General features: G+C 42.2%; 3 protein-coding genes across 6 annotated transcripts in view; 1 reads left to right on the top strand and 2 right to left on the bottom strand.

The window, feature by feature from the left end:
* The window catches only part of nphp3 (nephronophthisis 3), a 34,310-nt gene extending 23,728 nt beyond the window's left edge, over window positions 1-10,582 (top strand). Inside the window, exons 40-46 of the mRNA XM_061758963.1 lie at window positions 7,512-7,584; window positions 7,905-7,990; window positions 9,375-9,446; window positions 9,813-9,967; window positions 10,056-10,172; window positions 10,254-10,363; window positions 10,441-10,582. Coding sequence (XP_061614947.1) covers window positions 7,512-7,584; window positions 7,905-7,990; window positions 9,375-9,446; window positions 9,813-9,967; window positions 10,056-10,172; window positions 10,254-10,363; window positions 10,441-10,543 — 716 coding nt within the window. The 3' untranslated portion in view covers window positions 10,544-10,582. The remainder of the gene's footprint in view (window positions 1-7,511; window positions 7,585-7,904; window positions 7,991-9,374; window positions 9,447-9,812; window positions 9,968-10,055; window positions 10,173-10,253; window positions 10,364-10,440) is intronic.
* On the bottom strand, window positions 348-4,615 carry ackr4b (atypical chemokine receptor 4b). 2 transcript variants are annotated; one of them, XM_061758972.1, is made up of 2 exons: window positions 4,449-4,615; window positions 348-3,423 (listed from the first exon to the last, which is right to left on the bottom strand). In XM_061758972.1, the coding sequence occupies exon 2, from the start codon at window positions 3,415-3,417 to the stop codon at window positions 2,305-2,307; it is 1,113 nt and encodes a 370-aa protein (XP_061614956.1). In that variant the 5' UTR covers window positions 3,418-3,423; window positions 4,449-4,615; the 3' UTR covers window positions 348-2,304. The 2 variants fall into 2 exon arrangements, with proteins under 2 accessions (XP_061614956.1, XP_061614955.1); XM_061758971.1 differs by lacking the exon at window positions 4,449-4,615 and having other exon boundaries at window positions 348-3,429.
* Window positions 10,583-14,947: 4,365 nt separating the features above from the next.
* The window catches only part of oxsr1b (oxidative stress responsive kinase 1b), a 34,494-nt gene continuing 23,257 nt past the window's right edge, over window positions 14,948-26,184 (bottom strand). For 2 of the 3 annotated variants that reach the window (XM_061758964.1, XM_061758966.1), the window contains exons 5-18: window positions 23,916-23,971; window positions 23,709-23,818; window positions 23,534-23,635; window positions 23,335-23,468; window positions 22,521-22,569; window positions 21,975-22,040; window positions 21,512-21,634; window positions 18,591-18,626; window positions 18,341-18,511; window positions 17,910-17,965; window positions 17,777-17,829; window positions 17,407-17,475; window positions 17,240-17,304; window positions 14,948-16,409 (exon numbers count right to left, since the gene is read on the bottom strand). In XM_061758964.1, coding sequence (XP_061614948.1) covers window positions 16,332-16,409; window positions 17,240-17,304; window positions 17,407-17,475; window positions 17,777-17,829; window positions 17,910-17,965; window positions 18,341-18,511; window positions 18,591-18,626; window positions 21,512-21,634; window positions 21,975-22,040; window positions 22,521-22,569; window positions 23,335-23,468; window positions 23,534-23,635; window positions 23,709-23,818; window positions 23,916-23,971 — 1,168 coding nt within the window. In that variant the 3' untranslated portion in view covers window positions 14,948-16,331. The remainder of the gene's footprint in view (window positions 16,410-17,239; window positions 17,305-17,406; window positions 17,476-17,776; window positions 17,830-17,909; window positions 17,966-18,340; window positions 18,512-18,590; window positions 18,627-21,511; window positions 21,635-21,974; window positions 22,041-22,520; window positions 22,570-23,334; window positions 23,469-23,533; window positions 23,636-23,708; window positions 23,819-23,915; window positions 23,972-26,184) is intronic. The other variant, XM_061758965.1, reaches the window with a different exon arrangement.

Raw genomic sequence — 26,184 nt, 5'->3', positions numbered from 1 at the left:
ACTAACAGGTACTGAGGATGGAAAGAATGATAAACAGTGGAATCCTATCATGCATGAGGCGACTCCAACTTGTTTTTTTATGTACTTTAAATAAATTGCCATTGGAAAAAAAAGAGGGAAAGACGAAGGCTTTTATAAAATACCCAAATTCTTGAACCCACACATGCTCATAATGTATCATAATAAGCAGTTGTTCAATAACCGAATGAAATCTTTCCATAAATTTAGCCTAAGCATTGACGCTCATTTGTCCCTAACGACCTTAAGTAAACCTCCATTTAAAAAAAACTAAAAATAATTAAAAAAAATTCACTTTAAACTACTGTGAAATAAACATATCAACTGCATTATTTTATTACTCTTAATTATTTAATTCATATGCACGAGTGGCCTACAGCCACACCATTATGCAAGCTCAATAGTGACACACACTTATCAGTTCAAAGCAAGACACACTTGCAGATAACATTAAAAGCTGTGAAAGTTTGCTGCATGCTTTGTATGAGGAAAAAATAGCTCCATCTGGTGGACAAAGATAAAACGTTGAAAATTGAAAGCCATTCGTGGAATCGTATCAAGGATTGCATTAGTGTCTAACAGTGTCTAAAATGTTATTTTCAATGAGACATATTCTGTCACTGGATACAAACGTTTTTGTTTGTTTTTAATAGAGTTATCGTTTCAGGCTAATTTAAAGAAGATGGAAAACAAGTCTTCATTTTTTATTTTTTTTTAAATAAAATGTATATTCTCTGGCAAATTTAAACTAAGTTCCTTCCACATAGCCAAAATTGCTGTAAGAGATAAAAAAAAAAAAAAAAAAAAAAAAAAAAATAGCAGCATTGTGGTACAAATCAGTGAAAATATTAGTCATTATAATTCAATCAACAAAAGACACAATTTAAACAAAATACAATGGTTAGCCTGACCCTACAAACACCTTATGTTCAAGAATCTTCATCTAAATTTTCAACATGAACCTCCATCAACCTTCACAAAAAAAAGAACCGACACGGGACTTATGTTACTACCTTGCTTCGACTCTTCTTCACTGAAAGTAAATTACGGTCCCACGATGATGGTCGCACTGAACCTTTTAACAATAAAAAGTGTGTTGCTAATAACAATATTACTAAAAGCAGTTAAATGTACCAGCACGTGGGACATGAAAAACGCAAGTTCCTCTAGTGGTCGTGATTTTGTAAGTTTGATTGTGCGGTTAAAGTCAGCAATGGTCTAATTGTCTGATTATACTGAGCGATTATCCTGAGGTGTGGGATATGTTTAGAGCAGACTAAACAGACTCCATGATTGTGACGTGACGTGAAACGGAACAGTAGCCAATTATGGAGCGACACAAAGCTCGCGCTATTATCGCTCCCAGAGGCACAACTCGTTGTGTCGAGTGTTTGTAAAATGTGTCTCCCATGTCATTCACCACGATTAAAAGATTTTGCAATCGCAATGTAGTTGCCAGATAATCTAACAGTTCGTCTAGCTTCTTCCATTTATTCTTCCGTCAGTCTGTATGCCTCCTTGGACCGTGCTGCCTCTCACAGGTCAGTCTTGGTACTACAACAAATAGTAACCCAAACACTGTAAAAGCCGTACGTGCACGTGGTTTTGGTTTTCTCTCTTGTGGTGTTGGGTCTCTCACATTTTCAAAATCTGTTGAAAAGTTAAAAAATCAATTTGTGTGTCCAGTGAACGGCCGCCTAGTCGTGGTTCGCTATTTGCACATTGTTGTGCATGTTCTCTCTCACCCTACAATTGGCGATTAAGCCCTGGCTAATAGGAAAGTAGTTTATTGGTGTCAAGGAAGTATTATTGAAGTGACACATCTCGACTGAGTGGGGAGGAGCGAAGTTTAGCCTGGGTTGTTAGTGGAAGTTGCATGTACATTTTTTTTTTTTTTTTTTTTTTTCCCCCTCCCTAAATCAAATCATCTGTAAGCTGTTTATTTTTAAGGGTAATGTAAGATTAGTCTGAAATGATATTCAAATGTTTTTTTTTTAAATTGCAGTTTGTGTATGGTATGGTTTTAATTTTTTATATAAGCAATTCTAAACCTTTTCAAGGGGGCGTCAATTTCTCACAGTTTTTCACTATTTACCAGAGGGCTCGGTCTCTATCCACCCGAATGGCAGGCGTGTACTGCAGAGAGTTTACCGCTTTAGCTATGACTACTTGGTCTTATACTGGAACAATCTCCTCCAGCTAGTTACGACCAAAATAGTATATATCCTACTTAAGGACTTGGAAAGCTAAACCTTTACAGATTCGCGACTAGCTGTAGTTGTGCCTTTACATGCTAAAGGTGCTGGTGTCCGGTTCCTCAGAGCCAGACTGCGATTGGTTTTGATTGCGCGTGTTGAGCGCGATCTCCACCGCCGGCTCGCCATCTTCTCGTCTGGGGTGGCCGCCGAGTTGCTGTCCAAGACGCTTGGCAGTTTTGAGGATGTGTCCCCTGAAGGAAGACCCGATAAAGGCGTAGAGGAGTGGGTTGATACAGGCGTGGGTCAGCGCCAGGCTCTCGGTCACCTGCATGGCACGGTCCAGACCTTTGCTCATCTCGCAGTCGGTCACGAGCATGTAAATGATGTCCAGCGCTCTGCACAGCTTCACCACGTTGTAGGGAAGCTGTGTTAGCAAGAAGACGGCCACCACCGCTAACAGAACGCGCAGGGCCCGACACTTTTTGTCTCTTCGCACCCCCGGCGCTTGGCCCAGGGCCCGGCCTACCCGGCAGTAGCACACGACCATCACCAGGAACGGTAGCACGAACCTGAGGGTCACCTCCAGAAGTTCCAGGGTCGCTTTGGCTGGGCGGCCCATGCTGGGCGGGTACATAGCGGTGCAGTACGTTCTGTAATGGGAATGCTTCACATTGGAGAAGACAAGTTCCGGGAGCCCCAGAAAGATAGCTACCGCCCACAACGCAAAGCACACCAGGATCCACTGCTTCCGCACCCGGGGGCCCCTGCCGGTCCTGCCCGCAGCGCTGTGAGCCACCGCCCGGTAGCGGTCCACGCTGATGCACGCCAGATGCAGCATGCCGCAGCTGAAGTTGGCGCTGTAGAGGAAGGAAGTGAGCTTGCAGGCGGCCGAGCCCAACCTCCAGCCGTGCGCTGCGTCCGCCGCCCAGAAGGGCAGAGTGACGAGCAGCAGCAGGTCCGACACGGCCAGGTTCAGGATGCACACGTCGGTCATGGTGCGCAGGCGCGAGCGGGACGCGTACACCGCCACCACCAGGGCGTTCCCCGCCAGGCCCACCACCAGAGCCAGCGAATAGATGATCGGGAGGAAGACTCCGGCGAAGGAGCGCACCTCCTGCTTGTCGCACACGGAGTGGTCGTAGCTGTAGTCGTAGCTGTCGTTATTGCTCAAGTCCTCGTCGTGGTAATAGTAATCTTCCATGTTTTTCTGCATGGGGGAAGAAGATGAAGAACTGAGTTCTGTGGAATCTCTCCTGCGTGGCTTCCCTAATGGTTTAATCCTCACACCCTGCATGGGCTTGAACGCCACAAGTGAACACATCACTGAGCATTTACTTGCTGCTTTTAAACTCCATTTCTAGTCTCGCCTCTTTACAAAGATGACCAGTATTACAGCCCTTAAGAGATTTGTCAGAACTCCGCTGTTCTAACGTGCCTAATCATAGGAAACAACCGCAAAACACGACGATCTGAAGACGACAACAGTGATTTAGGGCTTTAGAGTCCATGTTTGTTATGCAATGGATGAAACAGATGGAACATTCCAAAACATGTCAAGTAATTTCCCTGTTGCCGGCAGCATCATATTCGACGCCGGAATAAGTGACGCCGTTCATCATTTTTGTGACTGCTTGGAAACTGCTTGGAGAAGATGGTTTTGTTCAAGAAATGCACGACAAAATATTGAAATTGCCACAATCTGAGGTACAGCCACAGAATCGAACAGGATACAAGAGCCTAATATCAATAATAATGCTAAGTTTTGCTCAACACTGTCGCAAAGCACTAGTAGTCGTAGTAACTTTGTCCTTATTCATTAATGCGGTTGCAATTTCGAAACATTTTTCCTTTGCCCATATCGCTATCTGGACAAAATAATGGAAACGCCTCATACTAAGATGCACTGCAGTTTTCGATAGCCACAATAATTAACATCAATTAACATCTCCTTATTGTCTTATATACAATATATATATATATATTTTTTTTTTAAACTGTAACCCAATAAGGGACACAAGCAAATGTCATTGTCATAATCACCATCATCATTTGGTTATGACAACTGCTCAAGCGGGACTTTGACTTAAAGGGGGAAAAAAATAGAACAACAGAAATGTGTAGAATAAAATAAACAAGCAGCAAAATAAACTTTATACACCTCCCCTTGCATATGTCATTCATTCTAAATACGGGGGGTTGGGGGGGGGGGAAATCCCAAATCAAAGTTCTTACCTTCTCTTTTTTATTTGTCTGCTGCCCGGTAATCGAATGTCCAACGTTCACGCACACTCCGAACTTTGTTGTGAGTCTGTAGAGACAAGTTGTCGGAGGGAAAAAAAACCAAACGCACACTCCACCCCCTCCCACAAGCGGTGCACGCCCCGCCGTTCACTGCGAGTGTGTGCGTGTGTGTGTGCATGTGCGTCTCCAAGTGCGTGCCATACTGCTCGTGTATTAAACTCTCCTCCAGGCTTTTTGTTTACATCTGCAAGAAGCAGCCAAAGAACACACAAACTTACTAGGTTCTGATATGGAGAAATGCAGCACTTCTTTGTCTTATAAAGATAAGATTGTTACTGTTTTCTTGCAATAATACTGCTTCGTTGTTGTGAAAGTGTGACTTCTGAATGTCCCAATTTTTACTACATTCTTATACAAACTGTGACTTTATTCCTGTAATATTTTGCCTTGATTCGCATAAAAATGCAGTTGACTTTTTATTGAATCAATGAATCTTGCAAAGTTCCCACTTTCATCTAGTAATATTCAGGCTTTTTTTCGACTTGTATTACTACTTTCCTCGAAAAATGACGTACATTTCTTTGACTTTATTCTTGACTTTTTTTTCCTCAAGAATTGTATCTTTGTCTCATTATTTCGACTTCTCCTAAAATGCCTTTTCTTTTAATATTAGTAATATTGTGGATTTTTCTTGTAAAATTCCCAAGGGTTTTTTCCCCCCCTCTCTTTTTACAGCCTTATTCCTGTAAATGTACAATTTAGTTTTTTTTGTAAATTGCTCAATCTTTCTCACTACTCCAACTTAATTATTTTACAGAGACTTTTTTCTGTCAATGTTACTACTCTGTTCTTGTAAACGTATTACTTTTTTTCCTCATATTATTATGACTTGATTATTGTAAGACTTTTTTTTTTCTTCTCCTAAACATGGAACTTCGATGAAAGTATTGTTTTCATTTCTTGTATTAATGACTTTATGCTCGTGAAAATCCAACTTTTTCACGCAAATTGTGACCTTTTAATCCCATCAAAGTTTTTTACACTCATAGTTGTCGCAACTTTTTCATCGTATTTTGACTTCATTCTCATTCTAATACTTACTCGTACAAAAGGTCACCACTAAGTTGGTCAAGCCATGCAATGTTAACGCCTCAGTTTTACGACATCAACATGTCTGCAACAAAGTCTTATAAAAACAACCAAACGACTGGCAGCCCCCGGGGCCCAAAAGTTTGCAGAGTCCTCTACTTTTATGGTTTGTCTTCAACACACCAAGTATGGTTGTAATGCGTTAAAGAAGCCTTTAAATCATTGTTCCTCCAACATTTTGGATGGAGACATAGCAGCACCGTAGCCTGCTGGTCCATCGCCAGCCGGTTTACACAGTGCAACATTCCTGGCTGACGTTGGGGGGGGAAGAGGCTGAAAATAAAAAAATCCTAAATAAAATAAATGATTTTAGGAAGAAGTTAGAAACAGAAAATCAATAAAAAGGGAAAATGTCTAAGAGACAAGAGGAGGGGTGTAAATAAAAATAGAAGTAGGGAAGGTTGTCGTTACATTCCAGTGCCGACTGAACACGTTTGGAGCCGTCAGCTTCCATCCTTCCAGCGTTTGTAACTGGGGAACCCAGCATGCCTAAAGCACGACAGGCTGTCCTCAATGTTTCACTTGGATGTGGACACTTTATGCTAAATACAGATGCCAATTATATCTACTGCAAGTTCAAATCTCAGAAAATATCCGCTATTCCACTTTTGAGGAACTGCTTCAACGTCTTGGTCTGTTCTTTTGTCCGTATACAGTAGTGCAGGGATTCCCAAACTGTGGTGGGCAATATCAAATGTAACAGTAGTCTGCCCTAATAGTGACACATTCACATCTTAAATCTCATACAAGCGGAAATAGTTTTCGTAACCTTTAGACTACGCACTTGTGAAATTGTGACTTTTTCCCGTGTTATCGTGACTATCATGAATCAAAAAGTGATCTGTTCAAGGATTAGAAGAATTTGATTGTCATACAGCACACATTTGGACACGAGTCGGTCCCAAGAGACCTACAGTACGTGGAATGTAGAATAAAAATAGATCAAAATAAATCAAATATTAACTATAATTGTGATCGTGTGCAAATGTAGAAATCTAACTAAACTTAAGACTATGCCAAAATAGACAATATAACTAACAAACTAGTTAAAGTAGCCTACTAAATATATACTATGTATATGTAGTATTCTTATACTTTTTCAATAATGACATGACTTGATTGTCATATTATTGTGACTTCAATTTTGCAAAATTCTAAAATATTTAATTTGGCCTAACATGTTAGATAAAGGATTTATGATGCGAGAATGAAACAAAAACATATTTTTCTTGAACAACACCTATTACAGTAACAACTTCTTAGTGACGTTTTGTTTTTGGAACAGCCTCGCCGCAGTCCGGCGTCCCCAGCCGCCTGAGTGGAGTTCATCCATTTTTGCAGTCAACTGTCAAAGTTTGGTTTTCCGTCTTTTCCTCAAAGTAACACTGTTGTAGTATCGGAGCATTTTCAGATGTACATCGTCACCTGCGCATCACGAATTGGGCACGCAAGTCTGAGCATGTTGCGCTGTGCGGACAGATTGCAACCGGTGCGCACGTCTGGTGTTCACGTGGAAATCAAAACAGGAAAGCTTGCCGTGACTTGACCGATGACTTCGGCGGCCACGTGAGACCAATTAGCCGCAAGTCGACATAAAAGCCGATCTCCGACCGGGGGCGGGGGGGGGGAGAAAACAAATTCTGTAATCAAAATCTGCTTCAATCGCCCTTATGTCATGGTCTTGTTTTCCCGCCCTAGCGACTAAATGTGAACGTTTCAGGAACAATAAATCAGCATGCGGTCGGCCATCAATCCGTCACTGCCCGGCTGTACTTTTCCAGCTGGAGCGACGTTTCCCAGCACACTCACAAAATGGTCACACAGCAGTGAGGCAATGGTTCTTCTGCACGATGATGAAAAACAAAAAAAAACAAAAACAAAAGTGTTTGTGTGTGTTCCTCATAGGCGCAGGTCATCCTCGATGCAAAGTGGCCATCGTGATGTGTAGCAGCGCCCCCGAGGATGCCAGCAGCAGCAGGTCAGTAGAATTTGACCGTCATCACTAGTAGATCGCAATGCATGAGAAAATGGAGACGCTGCATACATTTATTTACATTTTTTTGGTTTGTTTTTATTCCTTTGTTTTCCTGTTCCACTTACTGTGAAATATGTCACTGAGAGTGTGGACTTTGGATTTCAATGACAAGTCATTATGGTGTTTATTTGGTGCTCAGAGGTGAGAGCCCATTACAGAGAAAAACCACACCCGAGATAAACAGGAATACAGCACCTCCTCGTTCAATTGAACAAAAACAAGCATGAATATTCAGTGTATTTCCCGTTGTTTAACGCTTGCAGGCATGCCAGACACAGTATGATCCTGGTGCCGTTGGACACGGCGGGCGTGAAGTTGGTCAGGCCTCTCACCGTGTTTGGACAAGACGGTATGAGTTCGACGCCCACTGCGAGCAAACCAACACACTTATGAATACACTGGATATATACCAAAAAAAACGTCTACACACCCCTGGTTAAATGCCAGGGTTTTTTTTGATGCAAAAAAAAAAAAGAAACCAAAAAAATGTCCCAACTTTTTCCACCATCGATGTGACCTATACCCTGTTTAAAAAAAAAAAAAAAAAAATCTTTTAAAGAGGGGAAGTGAAAATAAGGCAATTGAATAGGGGTGTGTAGACTTTTTTTTTTTAATTCTCTGTAAAATTGTTAAATTATATATTTTACTTTTAACATTAATATAAAAACTTATATGAATGGATCACAGATAAAAGGAAAATGTGATGTATAATAATATTTTCCTTTTCAAATGTTATTACTGGAATGAAACTAACAGTTGACAACACCTGTCGGGTTGCGCCATATGTAAAGTCAAACATCCCGGCGCCGTTGTGCTGTAAATCATCAATCGTGGAATGATTTAATGTCCAATGAAAATGCTTGGTGGGAATATTACCTGTTGGCCAAATGATAATAATGGACGCCCTCCATCTGCAGTGGAGTAAGTAAATCCCTTCGGGGCGACTATTTGCGAGTTATACACACACTCTTTGCCAATCATTGATAAACAGTTCTAAATCACAAGCAAGCTAACGAATGACCGAGTCATGAACCTGACGAGTCTATTACTGCTACTCGGAGGGACCTCTGAAAGAAAGAAAGAAAACCTCAGAATTTTGACTTGACTCCAATGTTTGAATTTTCATAAAAGTATTAAATGGATATCATTCAACAGGGTATCGATCATGTTTGATAGAAAACTTCAGTATTCAGAATACTTTAAAAGAAGCTTTATTTCCCAAAATATGCAAATCTTTAATCAGTAGGCTTACATTTCCAGTTTTCGTTTTCTTGGATTGGGCTATTCTCATTTTCTTTTCTTTTTTCCCCCCTGATGAAAATGAATACAAATCACGTTAGTTATGGTAATAACGAGATGAAATGAATTATAAAGGATGATTTTCATTGATTTCACAGGAAGTCAGAAAGAATTCTCGTTAAATCTATTCAAAAATCCAAATTTATCATAGATGTTCCATAGTTTGATAGTTCACATTTGTGCAAACTAAATCAAACAGGATATAGTTTTTAATACGACTGTAGTCATGGGCATGTTGAGAGTAGACCCCAAAATGGCGATTCATTTGTCGGAAGAATAATGGGGGGGGGGTTTGTTCCCCTCAGGCCTTTTGCAGTTCACACTTGTCCATATTGTTCTTCCTTTTTGGAAGCTGGATCTCATTCTGTGGCGCAGCGAGTGAAATGTCCATTGAGGGCTTTCTGTAAACGTGATTCCTCCACGTCTTTTCCCAGATGCCGTCCACGGTGGCCATTTTGAGGTGCACTTCGAAAACGTGCGCGTCCCCGCCGCCAACATAATTCTGGGTAAGTGAAAGCAATCATCGAAGACGGACGGGTGTGGGCACATAAAGTATGGCGGTGCTTTTAAATTCAGCTCCAAACATTTACATTATCCCTAGTCCTCTAATATTTGTTGCATTCATTTAGCTGTTTTTTTCCTAAAATTAGTTAAATTTCTATTCATTTTGATTTGTTTTTGCCGCCTTTTTAAATATTGTATTATTTATTGTAAATAATAAAATCAAATTAGTGAATTAAATGATTTTAGACATACAATTAGCACTTCTTTTTTGAAAATTATTCTTTTTATTTATTTCACGAAAGGTTTGAATTCTGCTTGAATGGGTTCTCCAGCCATCGATTTTCTGCATGCGGTCGTCTCGTTTGCAGGCGAGGGGCGAGGCTTCGAGATCGCTCAGGGTCGTCTGGGTCCGGGCCGGCTGCACCACTGCATGCGAGCCGTGGGCCTGGCCGAGCTGGCGCTGGAGCTGCTCTGCCGGCGTGCCGTCTCCAGACAAACCTTTGGCAAGAAGCTCTACCAACATGTAGGCAATGCTCACTTACAATCCGCCGACGACACCGAGTGAACGAGTGCCATGACGTGTGTGTGTGTGCGTGCGCGCGCGCGCATAGGAGGCGGTGGCTCACTGGATCGCAGAATGCCGACTCGTGATCGAGCAAACCCGCCTGCTCACACTTTGTGCCGCCCGCGCGCTCGACACTCTTGGCGGCCGAGCTGCTCGCAAACAGGTGACACTCACCGCCCCAATTGTGCTCTTTGTTTTTATTTTTTCAACGTATTTGACATGCTTGTGTGCATCGTCCGTGCAGATTGCGCTGATCAAGGTGGCAGCGGGCAGGATGGCGTGCAAAGTGGTGGACTGCGCCATCCAAGTGTACGGAGGTGCCGGCGTCTCTGGAGACTTTCCTCTGGCGCAGATGTGAGCGTCTACTTGCCAAAAGTCACGCACAGTAGTTAAAAGAAATCTTTTAGGTATTTCTTTCTTTTTAATTCCAGGTATTCCTACGCCAGAACGCTGCGTATCGCCGACGGACCAGATGAGGTGCACTTGTCCACCATCGCCCGTTTGGAACTGAGGGATCAACTCGCCAAACTGTGATGTCGTCATCACGTGACTTCCCGACAAGGTCCGCCGTGTGCGTTTGGTCTCCTGTTGTCGCATTTGGATGCCGCAAGAGTGCCGCGATGACCGTAAAAAACAGGAAATGGAACTTACGGTGCATTATTTAAATACCCTACGGCTTTCTTCATTCCAGTGATACCGAAAGGCCATCTGCAAATAACTTCAGTGTTTTCCTGGCGAACTTCTATTAATCCAAGTATGACAGTTAAAAGGTACTTGAATGGGAACTTGTCATGACAGTATTGTCAACTACAAAGCAGTGCATCCGCCGTGGTTTTCCTCTTCCTTTTCATATCCGTCGTCCGTCATTCCTTTCTTCGGTTTACTGCAAATAAAAAAGAAAGAAAGAAAACAATGTAATCATCCATCATTGGGTTGTTTTCAGAAGGGCTCACTGTTGCCGGGCGTGGTCCTGAAGTTCGGTGTTGAGGGTCTCTGGCAGCAGCAGAGAAAGGCCCGCCGCCGTACACCAGCATGGGGAGGCTGAGGTGGTAGACGCTCAGGAGTTTTATCAGGCCGCTCTGCCTAGCGACACACAGACAGCAAGCATTCCATACTGTGGATGGACGGACGGAAAGCCAGTCAGAGGCGGTTTATGTCAGTTGGTCACTAGAGCTGATTGATACTGTATACTCCCGTGATAGTATAACAAATAATAGCAAGCTTTCGTGTCATCTTTTATAGCCTACAAGACTGACAAAATAACAAATATTAAAGTGAGTAAAATACTATATCAAATCTGTTTTGTCAAGTGTTTACATGATTCATCAAACATAATATCGTATTATGGTGTGATAAGGTTTACAATCAGAATGGTTGAGAAATGTGAAAAACGTAAAACTGCGTTTGTGGTCATATAAATGTATATCTGCGGTGTGCTTTATCATTTGGAGTTTCCGTGCATTCGCAGGCTCCCCTGTCACCTTACCTTAGCGCGGTGGGGTACAGCTCAGCTGTATAAACAAACAGGATGGAGGAACACACGCTGGATGCAAATGTTCCAGATACAGCCGTAACAACAGGAAGCTCTGAAACGGATGATAAATGAAAAAAAAGTATTATAGTACAAAGACAAAAAATATTACCTGTATCAGAAGGAAAAAAGTAACATTTTAAAAAATTCACAAATATTATCATATATACTGTAAACATTGTGTTGACCGAAATTATTCATACCCCTGGCAAATTTTGACTTAGTTAATGTCATTCAACCAAGTTTGTTTTGTGTGTGTTTTGGAAAACCAACAGGCATCTCCAAGACGATAATATGATGATGAACAAGAGGCATCATTTCGGGAAAAAAATATTTCACAGCTTATATTTACGTTTGAACAAAAAGTGGCATGTCCAAAATTATTTATACACTTAGCAAACTGTCTAAATCAATGGGAAAAGTTGCAACTAAAAGGACAAAGCAGCTCGACGAGGACCTGCAGCTGCGCACAAGTCAGGAAAGGGTGATAAGGCCGTAGCTAAATATTTTCAAGTGCCAGTGGTCGGGGTTGGTGTAAAAAAAAAAAAAAAAAAAAAAAAAAGGCGACGCCTTCAACCCTAAGAACGCCAATCCCCATTGTCACACGTGGTGGTGGGAACCTTATGCTTTGGGGGTGTTTTTCAGCCAATGGACCAGGGAACCTTATCACAGAAAATGGCGCCATGAAAAAAGAGCAATACATGAAGATTCTCAACAACAGCATCGGGTAGTCTTGCAGAGAAACTTGGCCTTGCGCACCCGGCGGACATTTCAGCTCAACAACAACCCAAAACTCAATGCAAAAGTGGTGAAGAAATGGTTAGCGGACAAAAAACAACGTTTTACAGTGGCCCAGCACGAGTAACTGACTTGAATCCAATTGAGAATCTGTGGAGGGAGCGAAAGATTAGTGTTGATGGCTGGGAGTCCTTCCGACCTGAAAGTGTTGGAGCTAATCGGGAAAGATGAATGGGCAAAAAGATCAATGGTGAGGTGTTCCGGGCACGTCCCACCGGGAGGAGACCCCGGGGACGACCCAGGACACGCTGGAGAGACTACATCCTTCGGCTGGCCCGGGAACGCCTCGGGATCCCCCCGGAAGAGCTGGATGAAGTGGCTGGGGAGAGGGAAGTCTGGGCGTCCCTGCTGAAGCTACTGCCCCCGCGACCCGACCTCGGATAAGCGGTAGAAAATGGATGGACGTGCAAAAAGCTGGTCAGCAATTATTGGACTCTTTGACTGGAAATATATGCCCCTATCCTTCAAAAACAAATTACTCCTCTGTTTAATGACTCACCATAAAACACAACTGTAAAAACTCTACTCCACATGGTCAGAGTCCATTTGACATGGCACCATGGAAGTTGACAAAAAAAACAAAAAAAAAAAGTCTCAAGAAAGCAAGCCTGAAACAACACCTGCCGTCATAAAGCAGCCACTTCAGGCTCATTTTGTCCATTTCCAGAGTTCCTCCATAGACCAACTAGTCCTGCAGATTGCTACCAAATTAGACTGGGGTATGAATGCATGTGGTTGCTGGATGCGTTAAATCCTCACATGATAAGAACTCGTTTTCTCAGATAGAAATCCAGCATGTTCCCTCTTTTGGGTATCACCTCCAACTCCATCTACACGGATTACATGTTTTGTTTTGTTTTTTATTAAAGAAGACATAATATGCATTTTTTTTTTTCACCCAGCTGTCTTGATATTGTCTGTGAAAGTCTTTAATTTATTGATTTTTGAAGAATGGATGCGGGTTGCGATTTGTGTTATAGCTGACCTTGTCCAGCAGAGCTTGAGACACTTCCGTCCCGTTGACTTTTGCCGCTCTGCGGATCTCTTTCGTGGCCTCTTCCTTCCTTCCTCGAGTGCTGAGCCAGCGAGCAGATTCTGGCAGAATCCTGGTGGCTTTAAATGTGTAGTAAAAATAATTGAATACTAATTTTCTCACTCAGATGTTGTAAATGAGTGTCTAAGTGTCATGTGATGGTACTGACCGGAATGATATGGTCAGGACATGAAGAAAAGGGGTGCGGAAGGTAGTCGGAGCATCCGCCAATCCGTGACCAAATAGGCGAGAACGGCATGAGGCCGATGGGATAAAAACTGGGAGTGACGATAGTGCAGACGGCAAACTTGCACCACTCGCCACCTTCATTTATGCCAATAAAGCCGTCTCTGAAGGACAGCCTGAGAAGGAAACTCATTTCAGCCGCTCGTATCAGTGATCCACAGAATCGTAAAAGATTGATTTTGTTATTTAGCCATGTTCATTTACATTGGGTGCAGGTCTACTTTGTTGTATTGCGTTTGCCGTGACGGTCCACTCACCAATCACAAATCCATTGGTAATGAGTCCACACATGAACTTGAGAGCGATCTAAACGTGGCTGTTGGGAGAGAATGCGGCGCTGATGCCAGACAAGGGAAGAAGAAGATGCCCGGGCAAGAACACGAAGCGCCGGCCAAACCTACAAAAAACAATATATATATTTTTTAAATGTGTTAGTAATTCCAAGCGCATTCTGGCTTTAGTGTAATTATATCAAGAAAGAAAGGACCTGTCAGCCATGGCGCCCAACACAAGAGCGCCAACCAGAAGTCCGACCATGTGGACACACTGGGACATGGAAAAGCGGTACTAAAATAGATTAATATATTAAAATATAGCATATACAAAATGAAGAAAAGCTGTAATAAGAAAATAGAAATATACCAACTAGAGAACCTGAATAAATGCTGTGCTAGCAGAAATTTTAAATAACTATGGAAAAACCAAACTGGAAATAGATCATTTTAAATGCAATATCAAAAATATATAAAACTAGCATATTAATAAAAGCTGGCGGGTCTGTTCGGAAAAACGATATGCCCTATTTTAGTAGGACTTGGAGCATTTTTAAAAAGCTCTAAAAAATGTGATTAAACCTCATTATTAGATTTCCTTATAAAATATACTTGTGAAAAATCTAAATACATAGTTGTATCAAAAATATTTTAAACGGTTAAACACTAAATGGTATGTTTCTTTTGTTAAAAAATAAATAAGTGCATGTCATCCTAACTGTACACGTGCGCGCGCGCACACACTTTGTCACACTCATCTTGTCCACCAAATACATTGTAACAATAGATTTAAATGTGTCCACTATAATTGAATGGTATTTATTTTGAGCAAAAAAACTCATACACAGCTGCCAATAAAGATTGTGTAAAATTAATGATACGTAATAAACACAATTAGTGTTCATTTGCTTAATAATGACTGCAAGGAAAATACAGTAAAACAACTTTAATACTTACTGTAAAACAGTTCTCAGAAATAATTAACAGTTGGTGTGATTTTCTACTAAATGCCCAAAAGCCATTTCCTGCCACCAGCAGGCAACACAAGCTCAGACTGCTAATGCTCATTCTTTATTGATGAAAGAGACATGCTTGGAACTCCCTAAGCAGAGCAAACGAAAGCATGGATAGTGATTAGTCTTAGGCTACTACAGTCCAGACCCAAAAGAGTTTCTTGCCCGAACAATAGGAGTTTTAGGAGCATTCACTCGCTCACACTCCCGCAACTCGGACGCTGGCACGAGGAGAAAAGTGATGACGATTGTTCATTTTCAAAATGTAAGGCGAGCGTAAAGAGCTGATTGACTCACTGCTACACCCACTGCACATTCACCATCAAAATACTTGGTAAACACACATGAGCGGGGGGCTGTACGGTGGTACAAATGCACGCTTTACAAAGATACTTGTCCATTGTGTTTTCTTTGTATACAAAAGGCAGAAAACTTTTCAATCGGCGAAGGATGAGAAGCCGCAGTATTGTCTTCCTTCAACGCTCCCCAGAATGTGTCGGGACAGAAAAAAAAAACAACATTTAAATGATGCTAGCATTTCTCGTATGTCTACGTCTGATTTTCATGCAACTTTTATCTCAGATGAACAGTATCAATAAGGCCACAATTATTATGGTATACATTGACATTTCCGAAAATGTTAGCATCGCGCCAATCCTATGTTGACGTCAAGTTCAGTTTTTTGTTTTTTTTTGTACACATCTGCAAGGCTATTATTGCAAGACCAGAAATATTAAGGCAATCATTAATGTTTACGCCGATGCTCAGAATTTTCGGTGCCATGCAGCAAAAAGTCTGACACAGCTTGGGTTTGATTTTGGGATGCTAGCTCAAGGACACACATTAACATACCACGTCATCAACGCAAATGTAAATAAATAGGTCACAAAAAGAGTTCCGAACAATTGACTTGTCTTCCGTGTAATCGTGACTGACGTATGAAGTTTTTAAATACAGTTTTGATTTCTGTGTGTGTGCGCGCGCGTGATTCTCCACGGTATAACAGATTGGTGATGACTGAAACCGAACATTGTACATTATAGCGAGGAAAAAAAAAAAAAAGCGCATTCAGTAGTTCTGCTGAACATAAGGCATTGATAAGTTGAGATTGTGCGAATGCATCCAAATTCAGAGGAAAGCAAAAGAAGAATCCAAACGCTGGTTGTACATCCTCGCAGCCATCGAACAAATACACTGTAAACGTTTTTTTCGAGTGATTCTCATACTGTACGACGTCATACTTCAGCCCGCCGCCTCATTCAACAAGGCGGCCGTTGAATGGTGCTGTTTTCTTTGGCAGTAGTGGTTTTCTTTACAGCCATAGAAAAAAATGCAATAATCTCTATATATTTATCTACTTTTTTTTTTTTTTTTTTCAAATTTTCACATCTTTTAGGCAAGTCACGGTCCCCAGGTAGTAAACACCAGTTTAGCTAATAATGGTGAGCTGAGCAAAGCCTATCAATTTGACGTCATCTGGTATTTCCGATCCCTCGATTCCGGAAGCCTGCAACGAGGAATAAATACAGAACATTACAAACACTGATACTTTAGAAACATAAAAAAAACATTTATCAATGTGAAAATTTACAAAGAACAATTCTTAAAGATTGAATGCAAATCGATTTTACTAAAAGGTTAAATATAACTGAACTGTACTTAGGCAGTGATTGTTTTGTGTACCACTAGAGGGAGCCATCATCCCACACTTTAAGAATCACCGTTTTAGAATACCAAGGACCACCTGGGTCTCAACTGGGCAAATCCTGAAGTAGGAATTCCTTGGAGAATTTGTTTCAATTTCAAGGTGCAAACTGGTGTCGGGGGCCAACTTTCGAACTTGCCAGGTGGAGGGCAAGTTTTGGGCATTACTAGTCAGTTTTTGGGGGGTTCTGTTCAAGACCCCATAAATAAAAAAAAAAAACATTTTAACCAGGATACTCCAAGCCAATTTGTTAATTATAAAACAATAAAACACCAGAGGAACTTTTATAAATAGCCCCAAAACGGTGTACAGTATGTTGCAATGGCGACCATGTTAAGAAAATTAGAGACGGTTCAAAAAAATATAAAACAATTTCAATGAATAACTGCGATGGGCGAGTCATCAACTTAATTCGTTAAATAAATGTTCGCGGACTTTTATTGCCTCAGCGAGCAAAGTTACACAAAGCATCGGCGTGCAATGAAAAGCATGAACCTCCACATCTTGTGAAAGGTTTTTTTTCTGCCAGAAAATCGAATTCATTGTTTTTGTAGTTTTTATGATAAAAATATGACATCTAAATGTAAAAAAAACAGAAGATGTCACTCATGTTTACTCAATGTGAAACTCACCAGTTTAAAAACGACATTTTTATTGGTTTGAGGCTCGTCAACTATTTTCTGCAAATTTGCAGCAACTGCAAAAAAAAAAAAAATAAATAAAAAAAAGGGGGGGGGGGGGTCAATGTTTTTGGTTTTTAATCTTGAAGAAAGCAATACATCGAGGACCACTGACTGACCTATTACTAAATCCCTCCCATCCACCAGGCCCGCTGAGACCAGCTCCTGAGAGACTCCGTCTGCTGTGTCTGAACAAACAATCACATTGGGAATCAACTACGAAGTGCTCGACTTATTGACACAATCATAACTGTATTGTACTACAAAGTTAACAACAACAGAATTGTACTGAGACTGTGATTCTTTGGCGTACCACTAGAGGGTACTAGTGCCACACCGAGAATCACTTCTGTAGCATAAACAATGATGTAATGATTCAATGTTTCTATTAATTCTACTGATGAAGTTAAACTAGACCAAATGATTATTCTAGGTACTGTGTTCTCCAAATGAATCACATTTTTCACTTCATTGATCAATTAGGCTTACCCCTGCCTGGCATGAACTCAAAGCGGATATCATTTAGCTCCCTCTTTGTATTTCTGCACAGAGTACGAAATGTGGGGGGGCAGATTCAATGATCAGATAATAAACAGCATAAATCAGAGCAGATGGAACGCACCTTAACCGTAATACCAAATTAATGGGAGACGTCTCGTCGCTTGAGGGTGGAGGAACCTACGGAAAACAGTTGAAAAACAACACTTGATGAAAATTCTACCACGGGTGTGCTAGGTTTCTAAAACAAGGATAAAAGTTAGCAACACAAATTGTTCTGATTGCTCTAAAGCGTGAAATACAATCGGACTGTATTTAGGTGGTAATTCTTGTTTTTTTTTTTTTTTGGAAAGAGGCAACTTTTTGAAGTCCTTTGGCATTTAGATGTACGCACGGTAGTTCTGTTTAATTAGTGTTAGGATTACAAGGGGGTCCTTGGAAAAACTTCTGGACCAAAGAAGTTTGAGGGGCCCCTGCTATATGCAACGTCTCGTATATTATTGTTGTAACTATTTGAAGACCGCATCATGACATTGTGCAGCCGGCGTACGTTACCGGTGTCGGCGCAGTAGCGGCCGTTCCTCCGCCTGTTGCTTGCGACGCAGGGTGAGGGGCGGCGGGCGCGGGCTGCGCGGGCGGCGGAAGCGCGCCGGCAGCCTGAGGTAGCGCTGCTTCGTCGGCAGCAGCGGGAGGCGGTACGCGCGAAGGCTCCGGCGTCCGGAACATCTGAAGGACAAACCGCCGTCCGAGCGGTGATTTGGAAGCCAATCCGTGTGCAACGGAACGGCGCGTAGAAAACCCTCACCTCTGAGTTCTGCGACGCCTCCTTCACTCTCGGCGACTGGAGGAAAAAGACAAATACAGAATATTAGAATGTGCTGACATTATTACAGAACAGGGATAGCACGCAGGAAGTCAAGGGCACACAGGAACTTCAGGTACGTCTCAAAAATTTTGGAAATCGCGGAAAACTTATTTCAGTAGTACAATTCAAAAAGGGAAACGCAGCTTACATACAGTGGATTTACTATACATTGAAATTATTATTAGAACAACTACTTACAACGAATGAAAACATGAACTTGGCCACCTCACAAAATTTGAATATTATGTAAGCAACAATCAACAATTTGATGATTTGCAAATTAGGTAGGAATTGGTCTGTGTTTAATAACTCGATATCATGGACAAGTTTCATAATTTTGCTGGTCATAGATTAAACCCCAAATTCATCATCTCAAGAAATCAAAATTATTTTTAATAAAGAACTCATAGGTAGGAAAAATTTGATGTCAATGTTTAATGACTGAATTTTACTTTTTGAACGGAACTACTGAAATAAGGTAAGTGTTCTACGATATTCTCATTCTTGAGATGCACCTGTAAAAGGGCACACAGGAAGTAAATGGCAAACAGGAAGTAAATGGCACACAGGGAGTACTGTAAATGGCACACAGGAAGTAAATAGCAAACGGCTCCCACATTTAGTGTCACATAGGTTCCATTAATGCAGCGCCGATATTCCAAAAATATGATGTATCGCTTGAATTATGACATTATGAGTATGTGTGGGTTAAATGTTTACTGTGCCTCTGATGTTTTTGTTACAGACTAATTTAGTTTCCACATCCCAGTTTTTCTTTTTTTTTTAAGTATCAGAGCAGTTCCATTATTCATATACAGCTCTTATTAACTATTTGATCTTAGGGGAAAAAAACTGCCAGTTACACTTTTGCCCCTTTTAGATGTGGAAAGGTTCAATAGACAATTACAGTATTCACATTAAATAAAAAAGTGTTTGGCTGTGAGGGGAAAGAAAAACAACCGGGCTTTCGGGGCGAAACACAAACAGGAAGCGCACGTGTACTGGCGCCTATGACATTTGACAAAAGACGTCCAATTGTCTGACATGTGGCCGTTAACAAAGCAGCGGGAGCGCAACTGAAATTTCAACAATTTTTAAGTGAAGGTGCAACTGATTGGATGTGATTTGGTCAGTAAATAAATGTCAAAAAAAAAAAAAAAAGATATTGGAGAGAGGAGTAAAAAATTAAATACAGATGGCTTCCAGGAAAGGGAACTCTCAGTGAAGCTGCTGAATCTTTTTTGGGGACTATTTTGTACTTTTCAATCATTTGTTTTTATTGGTTTCTATGCCGGTCTACCAAAATGTGTCTTCACGCGAAACCGGTTCCTGGCGCAAAAAAGGTTGGTGACCGCTGCACTGTGCTAAAAAAACAGATAAATGTTGTCGCCGATGAATTGGCTTTGACTCGACCGCAAAACATCTTTAGTCTTGCCATCTTGCCTTTTTCCTCAGTACTGACACTCAATTTTGGAGGTCATCAGCGTTTCCGATGAGCATCTTTTAATCGTTGCTTCTCAGCCGTTATCACAGTCGCGACTCACTTTAACAGACATTCAGAACAATCGCAAAAATGTATTGTTCAACAATTGTCTTTAAAAACATTTACATCATATATATTAACGACAAATGATTACATGTTCGAAGTGCCTTGGCACTGATTAATTAGGAAATGAAGCAACCGTGGCACTTTAACAGTCTAGGTTATTATGCTATAAAAAAAATTTTTTTATGTGAGAGGTCGTTTAAATGCCGCACGTCCAAAATGTGCAATAGCGTCAAAATAATGTAATTTTTCCCATAAATATTTCACTGCTCCAACGGGGGTGACGTAACCTGCCTTTGTACGCAGGTTGAAATTATCACTGACCAACACTAAATCAGGATGAAAGGGGAATTTAAACCCTGGAATTTTCTTTCCATTATTCTATGTGCCCCCACTAGCCTAAACATGGTATTCTGATTACTATTGTGTTTGTGAAATAACAATTATTCACATTTTTCATCCAGCTCAGTGGGCGGCCATCTTGGGGTTTATATTGGCTTCTGCTGTCCACTGAAAATGAGGTCAATGGTGCCCACGTGCCCACGCCATCGCCTAACGAGGCACCATCAACAACAATCATTTTGATTGGCTGCCCACTGAGATGGTTGAAAATTGCAAAAAATTATTATTCTACAAACTCACTAATAATCAGAATACAATGTTTAAAATGTGCTCGTGGGGGCACACGGAATGGATTAATGAAAAGAAAATTCTCGGGTTTAATTCCCCTTTAAAGTCAAAATTGCAGTAGGAAAACAAGTATATGCCGTAAAAAAATAAAAACCAATTCAATGAAAAAGACAGCAAGCGCGCTAACGCAGCGTCCCTTTTCTTACTGCGTGAAAACATGTTCTTACACCGTCCGTAACCTCCATATCTTGCGGCTGTAATTTTTTTGGGACGACCAATCGTGACCTGCCAAAAACTACTAACCCTAATCCTAATCCTAACCCACCAATTGAGAATCCCTGATCAACGCTAAGCGAGTGCGCCCTGCCTAGCGAACGAGAGTCCTTCCTTGTTAGGGGAACGCCATCTGTATCGCGGTGGCAAGTGAACAACCCTGGACGCAGGCAGCTCGAGTGGGTAGGAGAAGCGCACTTGTCGCCTCAGGGCGCCAGCAGGCTTCACCTGCTGCTCCTTCGCCATCAGAACACGAACACACACACGAACACACGAACACACACACACACACACACACACACACCCACACGTGAGATACAGATGGACATACAACGTGGACGCCGCGCAGACACGACGAGCGCTGAAGACAAACGAGGCGAGAGAGGACGCGGACGGCACGGGCGCCGCTCACCCTCAAGGCGGCCACGGCGGCTTTGCCTTCTTCGCTCTCTTCGTCCAGCTCGTCGTCGCTCCACTCCCACTCGCCGTCCTCAGTCTTGTGCAGACGCCCGCTGGAACCCGGAACGCGACGTACCTGCGGGAGAAAAATGAGCGGGACTGAAAGCGGCAGCAGACTCGAAACCGAGCACGTCCAAACTTTTGCCACGGAGGTTTCTTCAGGTGAAATTTCAGAATGAACCTGAAATGCACTCAAACCTTTCCAGGTCAACTTGCCAGCACAGTAAACTTTCTCTAAACTTTTTGCAGAACTTGTTGTGTAACAAGGAATGGCCAAATTCACAACATGCATTCAAGCCAGGAAAATAAAAACTTAAGAGTGATCTATTGTTCAATATTTCACTCAATGTGACCACAATGAGGCAAACGGTTAAGAAAACGAATGGGAAGCGTGATGCAACAGTTGTTTCCATTACCCTTTTGGACCGCTCTGATATTGTGGGAGCCCTCTGAAGAAGTTTATCAAGGAGGTAGTCGTGCGTCTGTCAAAAAGCAGAAAGAAATATTCCAAACTTTATGAAGAGACATATTTCCTTCGCGACAGATGATCCGCTTTTTTTCGGTGACTTGGAGCTTGGAAGGGACTTAAAAGTGTTCCAGGGGAATGACATAAACCAAACCAAATGGCCGATGATGATGCTTAACAACACTAGTTGTTGCTGCTGCACCTACGTTTCGGACTTCGCACATTGCTCGAATGAGAAATGACTAAAATCCCCAAGTTTGCCAACTCACGCCACAAGCGTAACTAAGGACAAAAGCCCGCCCTCTGCTGTACACATTCGGGAACAATAAAGCCGGTTGTCCCGGTGCGACCGCTTCTCCGCACCTTAACTTTGAAACGTATCAGCGCCGCCAAGACGGGTTTGCAAGGCGCGGACCGTGACTCATCAGCTCAGCTAAGCAGCGCTGATCGGCGACTCATTTCGCACCACCGCTGACAGTCCGAGGCGCCGGCCTACCTTAGCTTTCTGGAAGAATTTATTCTTCAGCAACTCCAAGGATGTTGGCCTGAGAAACAGAAAGGCGGATCATTAGCGCTGAACAGCCTTAACGAGCACAGTCGTAAAACTGTCAAACGCCGTCTGACTGCTGCGGCAATAAAAACAAGCTCATGTCCCACGGGGTGATACAAGCACATAACGCAGATTTTGTATTATTTGGATAACTATTCTTTAGGAGATAAACGTGGCAAAAATCTTAATGTTTCAAGTCAGGATTGCAAGAAAGTCTTCAACTCAACCAGCGTATTGTGTCAAATTAGGGTTTCAAATCTAGGATAGGATCTGAAATTAGGGTTTCAAGAAAGGGCTAGGTTTTCAAATTAGGCTTTAAAGCCTGGGTTAGGGTTTCAAGTTAGGATTTCAGGCAGGGCTAACGTTGGAAATAAAGGTTTCAAGACAGGTTTAGGTTTCAGAATAGTGTTTCAAGTCAGTGTTCCAGGCCCGGGTTAGAGTTTTGAACTTAGGGTCAGGTTATCAAATTAGAGTTTCAAATTCAAAAGTCAGGGTGGGGTTTTAAACATCAGGCTTGCATGTCAGGATTAGGTTTCAAATTAGGGTGAACTAACCTGCCACAAACTGGGTTAGGGTTCATGTTTAAAATGAGTGTTTTAAGACAGTTGGAAGTTCCAAATGAATCTTGCAAACCTGGGTTAGGGTCTCAGATTACGGGTAGGTTTTCAAATTAGCATTTTCACTGGACGCATCAATCGGAATAAGCTACACGCTAACAATTGTCTGTAATGAAGAAGAAAAATGGTGTCTGCCTCAACACCTTTTTTCTGGATCCTTCTGTAGACACATGGAGATCATCTTCCTGAAGGACTTGCCGTACTTCTTCACCATCTCCTTGTCGGTGACGCCGGTCTCCAGACCCGGCGGGTCGTTCTGCAGCGTTAGCATCAGCACCTGAACATACCACAGACGTTGGTCCGCCGGTCGACAGCGAGCGAACCGTCCCAGGAAGCGCTGACCTTCATCGGGGGATATTTGTGGTACGGCGCCGCCCCGGTGGCCAACTCGATGGCCGTGATCCCGAAACTCCAGATGTCCGCTTTGAAATCGTAGCCCTTGACCTGCAGGAGCAGTTCGTCAACGGCAAAAATCCAAATCGCTCGTTGCCGCGGTTACTGAAGAGGGCCCACTGACCTGCTCCATGACTTCGGGCGCCATCCAGCACGGCGTTCCCACAAACGTCTTGCGCACTTTATTTCGGGTCATGTCGCCGCCTGTGGCTAGGAAGGCGCTCACGCCAAAGTCTGATGGGACACACACACAAATTAGGGTTAGGTGTCAAATTAGGGTTCACAGTCTTTTCAAAATACAAAACAAGAGTTATGAAAGAAATCCAAATACCTGCGATTTGCACAGAACCGTCTTCTCCCAGAAGAATGTTTCCAGCTTTGAGATCTCTGCAGAAGTCGATAGATTTAAACATCAGCACAGCCTCGGCATGGTGCAAAGTGGCAAATGTGCGAGAATCCATGTTGTGATTGAGGAAGATTGGAGAACTCGACTTCTGACTTTTTTGTTTTTTTTTGCCACAGAAACTTGAAGATTGAGACTTGAGACTTGTGTGACTTACTCTGGTAATCTCATACGAGTTTCCGTTTTTTGGTTTTTGTATTAGACATTCGGGACCTTTCGCAGTTAATTTGTTCATCCTGCTGATAAGAGGATGCAGCCGTCTGCATGTGTACCTCCGCCTCTTACTGAACCGACGGTCGTCATGGCAACCGAACCGTCTCCCCCAAGTTTGAGTGGATGGGGAAAGCACAAAAGGAAACATGGGTGGAAGGAGGAGGAGAGTGGATGCACATGGTGCCGTTCTCCCTGCGAGCAGATGGGGGCAGTGGCGTAGAATGGTTGGACTGACATTGCCAATGACCGTCGGGTGGCAAAGGTACTTCAATAGAAGTACAGATACTCGTGTTAAAAAAAGGAAGAAATACAAATATACCTGGTTAAAGAAGTACTGGCGACTCTGAAATGCCTTTAAGGACATGATTAGTGCCAATCAGGTACAACAAGCACACATCAGCATGTGATCAGGCCCCTTCATGAAAAAAACTAATTCAGGGCGTTCCTTGGTTACCGAGGTTCCCCAAATTTGACTGAAATTTCGAGGTTATGAGCGATGCGCAAGGAACTCGAAGAAGCCTTCTTCTTCTAACTTCTCTCAGTTACTTGATTGCTTTATATTTATTTTTCATACAACTTTTTTTTTTTTAACTCTTGACTACCTCAACAGGTCAGGCCCCGCCTTTTAAAGCCACGCAGATTCAAAGTCACAGATACTACAGTGTAGAACATGATGATGATGATGATCCCAAGTGGACAAAATAATACCTGCACCACACATGCATATTTTCTATTGGCATTATGCATAAAGCTTTCAAATATATATAAATAGTCAAATACATTTATTTTCGTCCATTGTGGGAGTTGTGGAACATAAGCCCCATGATTAAACGAGGGACATGGGTACAGTACCGACATAACAACGATCACATCTCAATTTACTCCCAAATGTATTTTTGCAGTCCCAAAAAAAGTTTACAGTATTGTGATATTTATTGGCACTGTTGGGGTTGGAGGAATGCAGTATTCTGAATTTCCCCAACACTTCTGGGAGTCTCACGCTTGTTTTTGGACAGCAGGATCTCGACGCTTGTGCCGTGCAGCTTCCGGAAGATTCCTCCGGGGCAATCCAAACTAGGAGTTCGTAATTTGAGATGAAGCAGGAGGCGAGCGGACCACCTGAGGCTTACAGGCAAATCGGGGAATATCCAAAAATACTTTTCCTTGTTTACATAATAATGACGACTATTCCTGCTTGAGTTGAGTGGACTGTTCAACTTGGGGCCACATGTTGGTGATGTTATTGCCCACTTGTTGCATTTATTCCCCGTCACAATTGCTGAATTTATCTCTGCGTTTCAACTCAGGCTTCAAGCATTAAGAGCTCTGTTCCTGAGCCAGAATTCGATTCGTTGAACTCAATCACGGCATTAACGTCAGACCAAATGAAGTTATACAGGCCGTTTTTTGTCCAGGTTCCGTTTGGGGCTCATCTGGGCAATGTCCCTAGTCGGAGTTGGTCAAAACACGAGACCTGGAATTCACCTAAAATGGCTGCTTCAAACCAAAATGATAAGACTTCCTGCTCAGTTTTTACTTTTTAGTTTTAGTCCTCAAGACTTTTTCGTGCATCCTGTTTTGTGTAGACACGTCAACTGAGTTTCACGCTGACAAGTGAAATTGGTGTTCGGAGGAATTTTATTTTAACTTTCTTTTTTTTTTTTTTTTTTTTAAACACAAAGTCAGCTTGACCTCGAGCCTAAGTGGGATGGAAAGTGGACGGACGGATGGGTTTCGTGTTTTAAGTTGTATTTCACTCAGTGATTCTTTTGCGCACCACGCAAGGGAGCCCACGTACCACAATTGGCCCACAAACTGCACTTTGAGAATGCCAAGGTTATCTGATGGCAACTGTTTGACCCAGAAAACTACTTTGAATGAAAACCTTTTTGGGCCATCCAAAAGCTTTTTGAGGACGAATGGTCATGCTCACAAAGCAGACTTGATCTTGATTGCCAAATAAGACATGAGAGGGCACGCATTA

This window comes from Phyllopteryx taeniolatus, chromosome 20 (genome assembly GCF_024500385.1).
Source record: "Phyllopteryx taeniolatus isolate TA_2022b chromosome 20, UOR_Ptae_1.2, whole genome shotgun sequence".
Taxonomy (NCBI): domain Eukaryota; kingdom Metazoa; phylum Chordata; class Actinopteri; order Syngnathiformes; family Syngnathidae; genus Phyllopteryx; species Phyllopteryx taeniolatus.
Note: the sequence above shows the minus strand (reverse complement) of the source record. Positions and strands in the feature narration are given on the sequence as shown.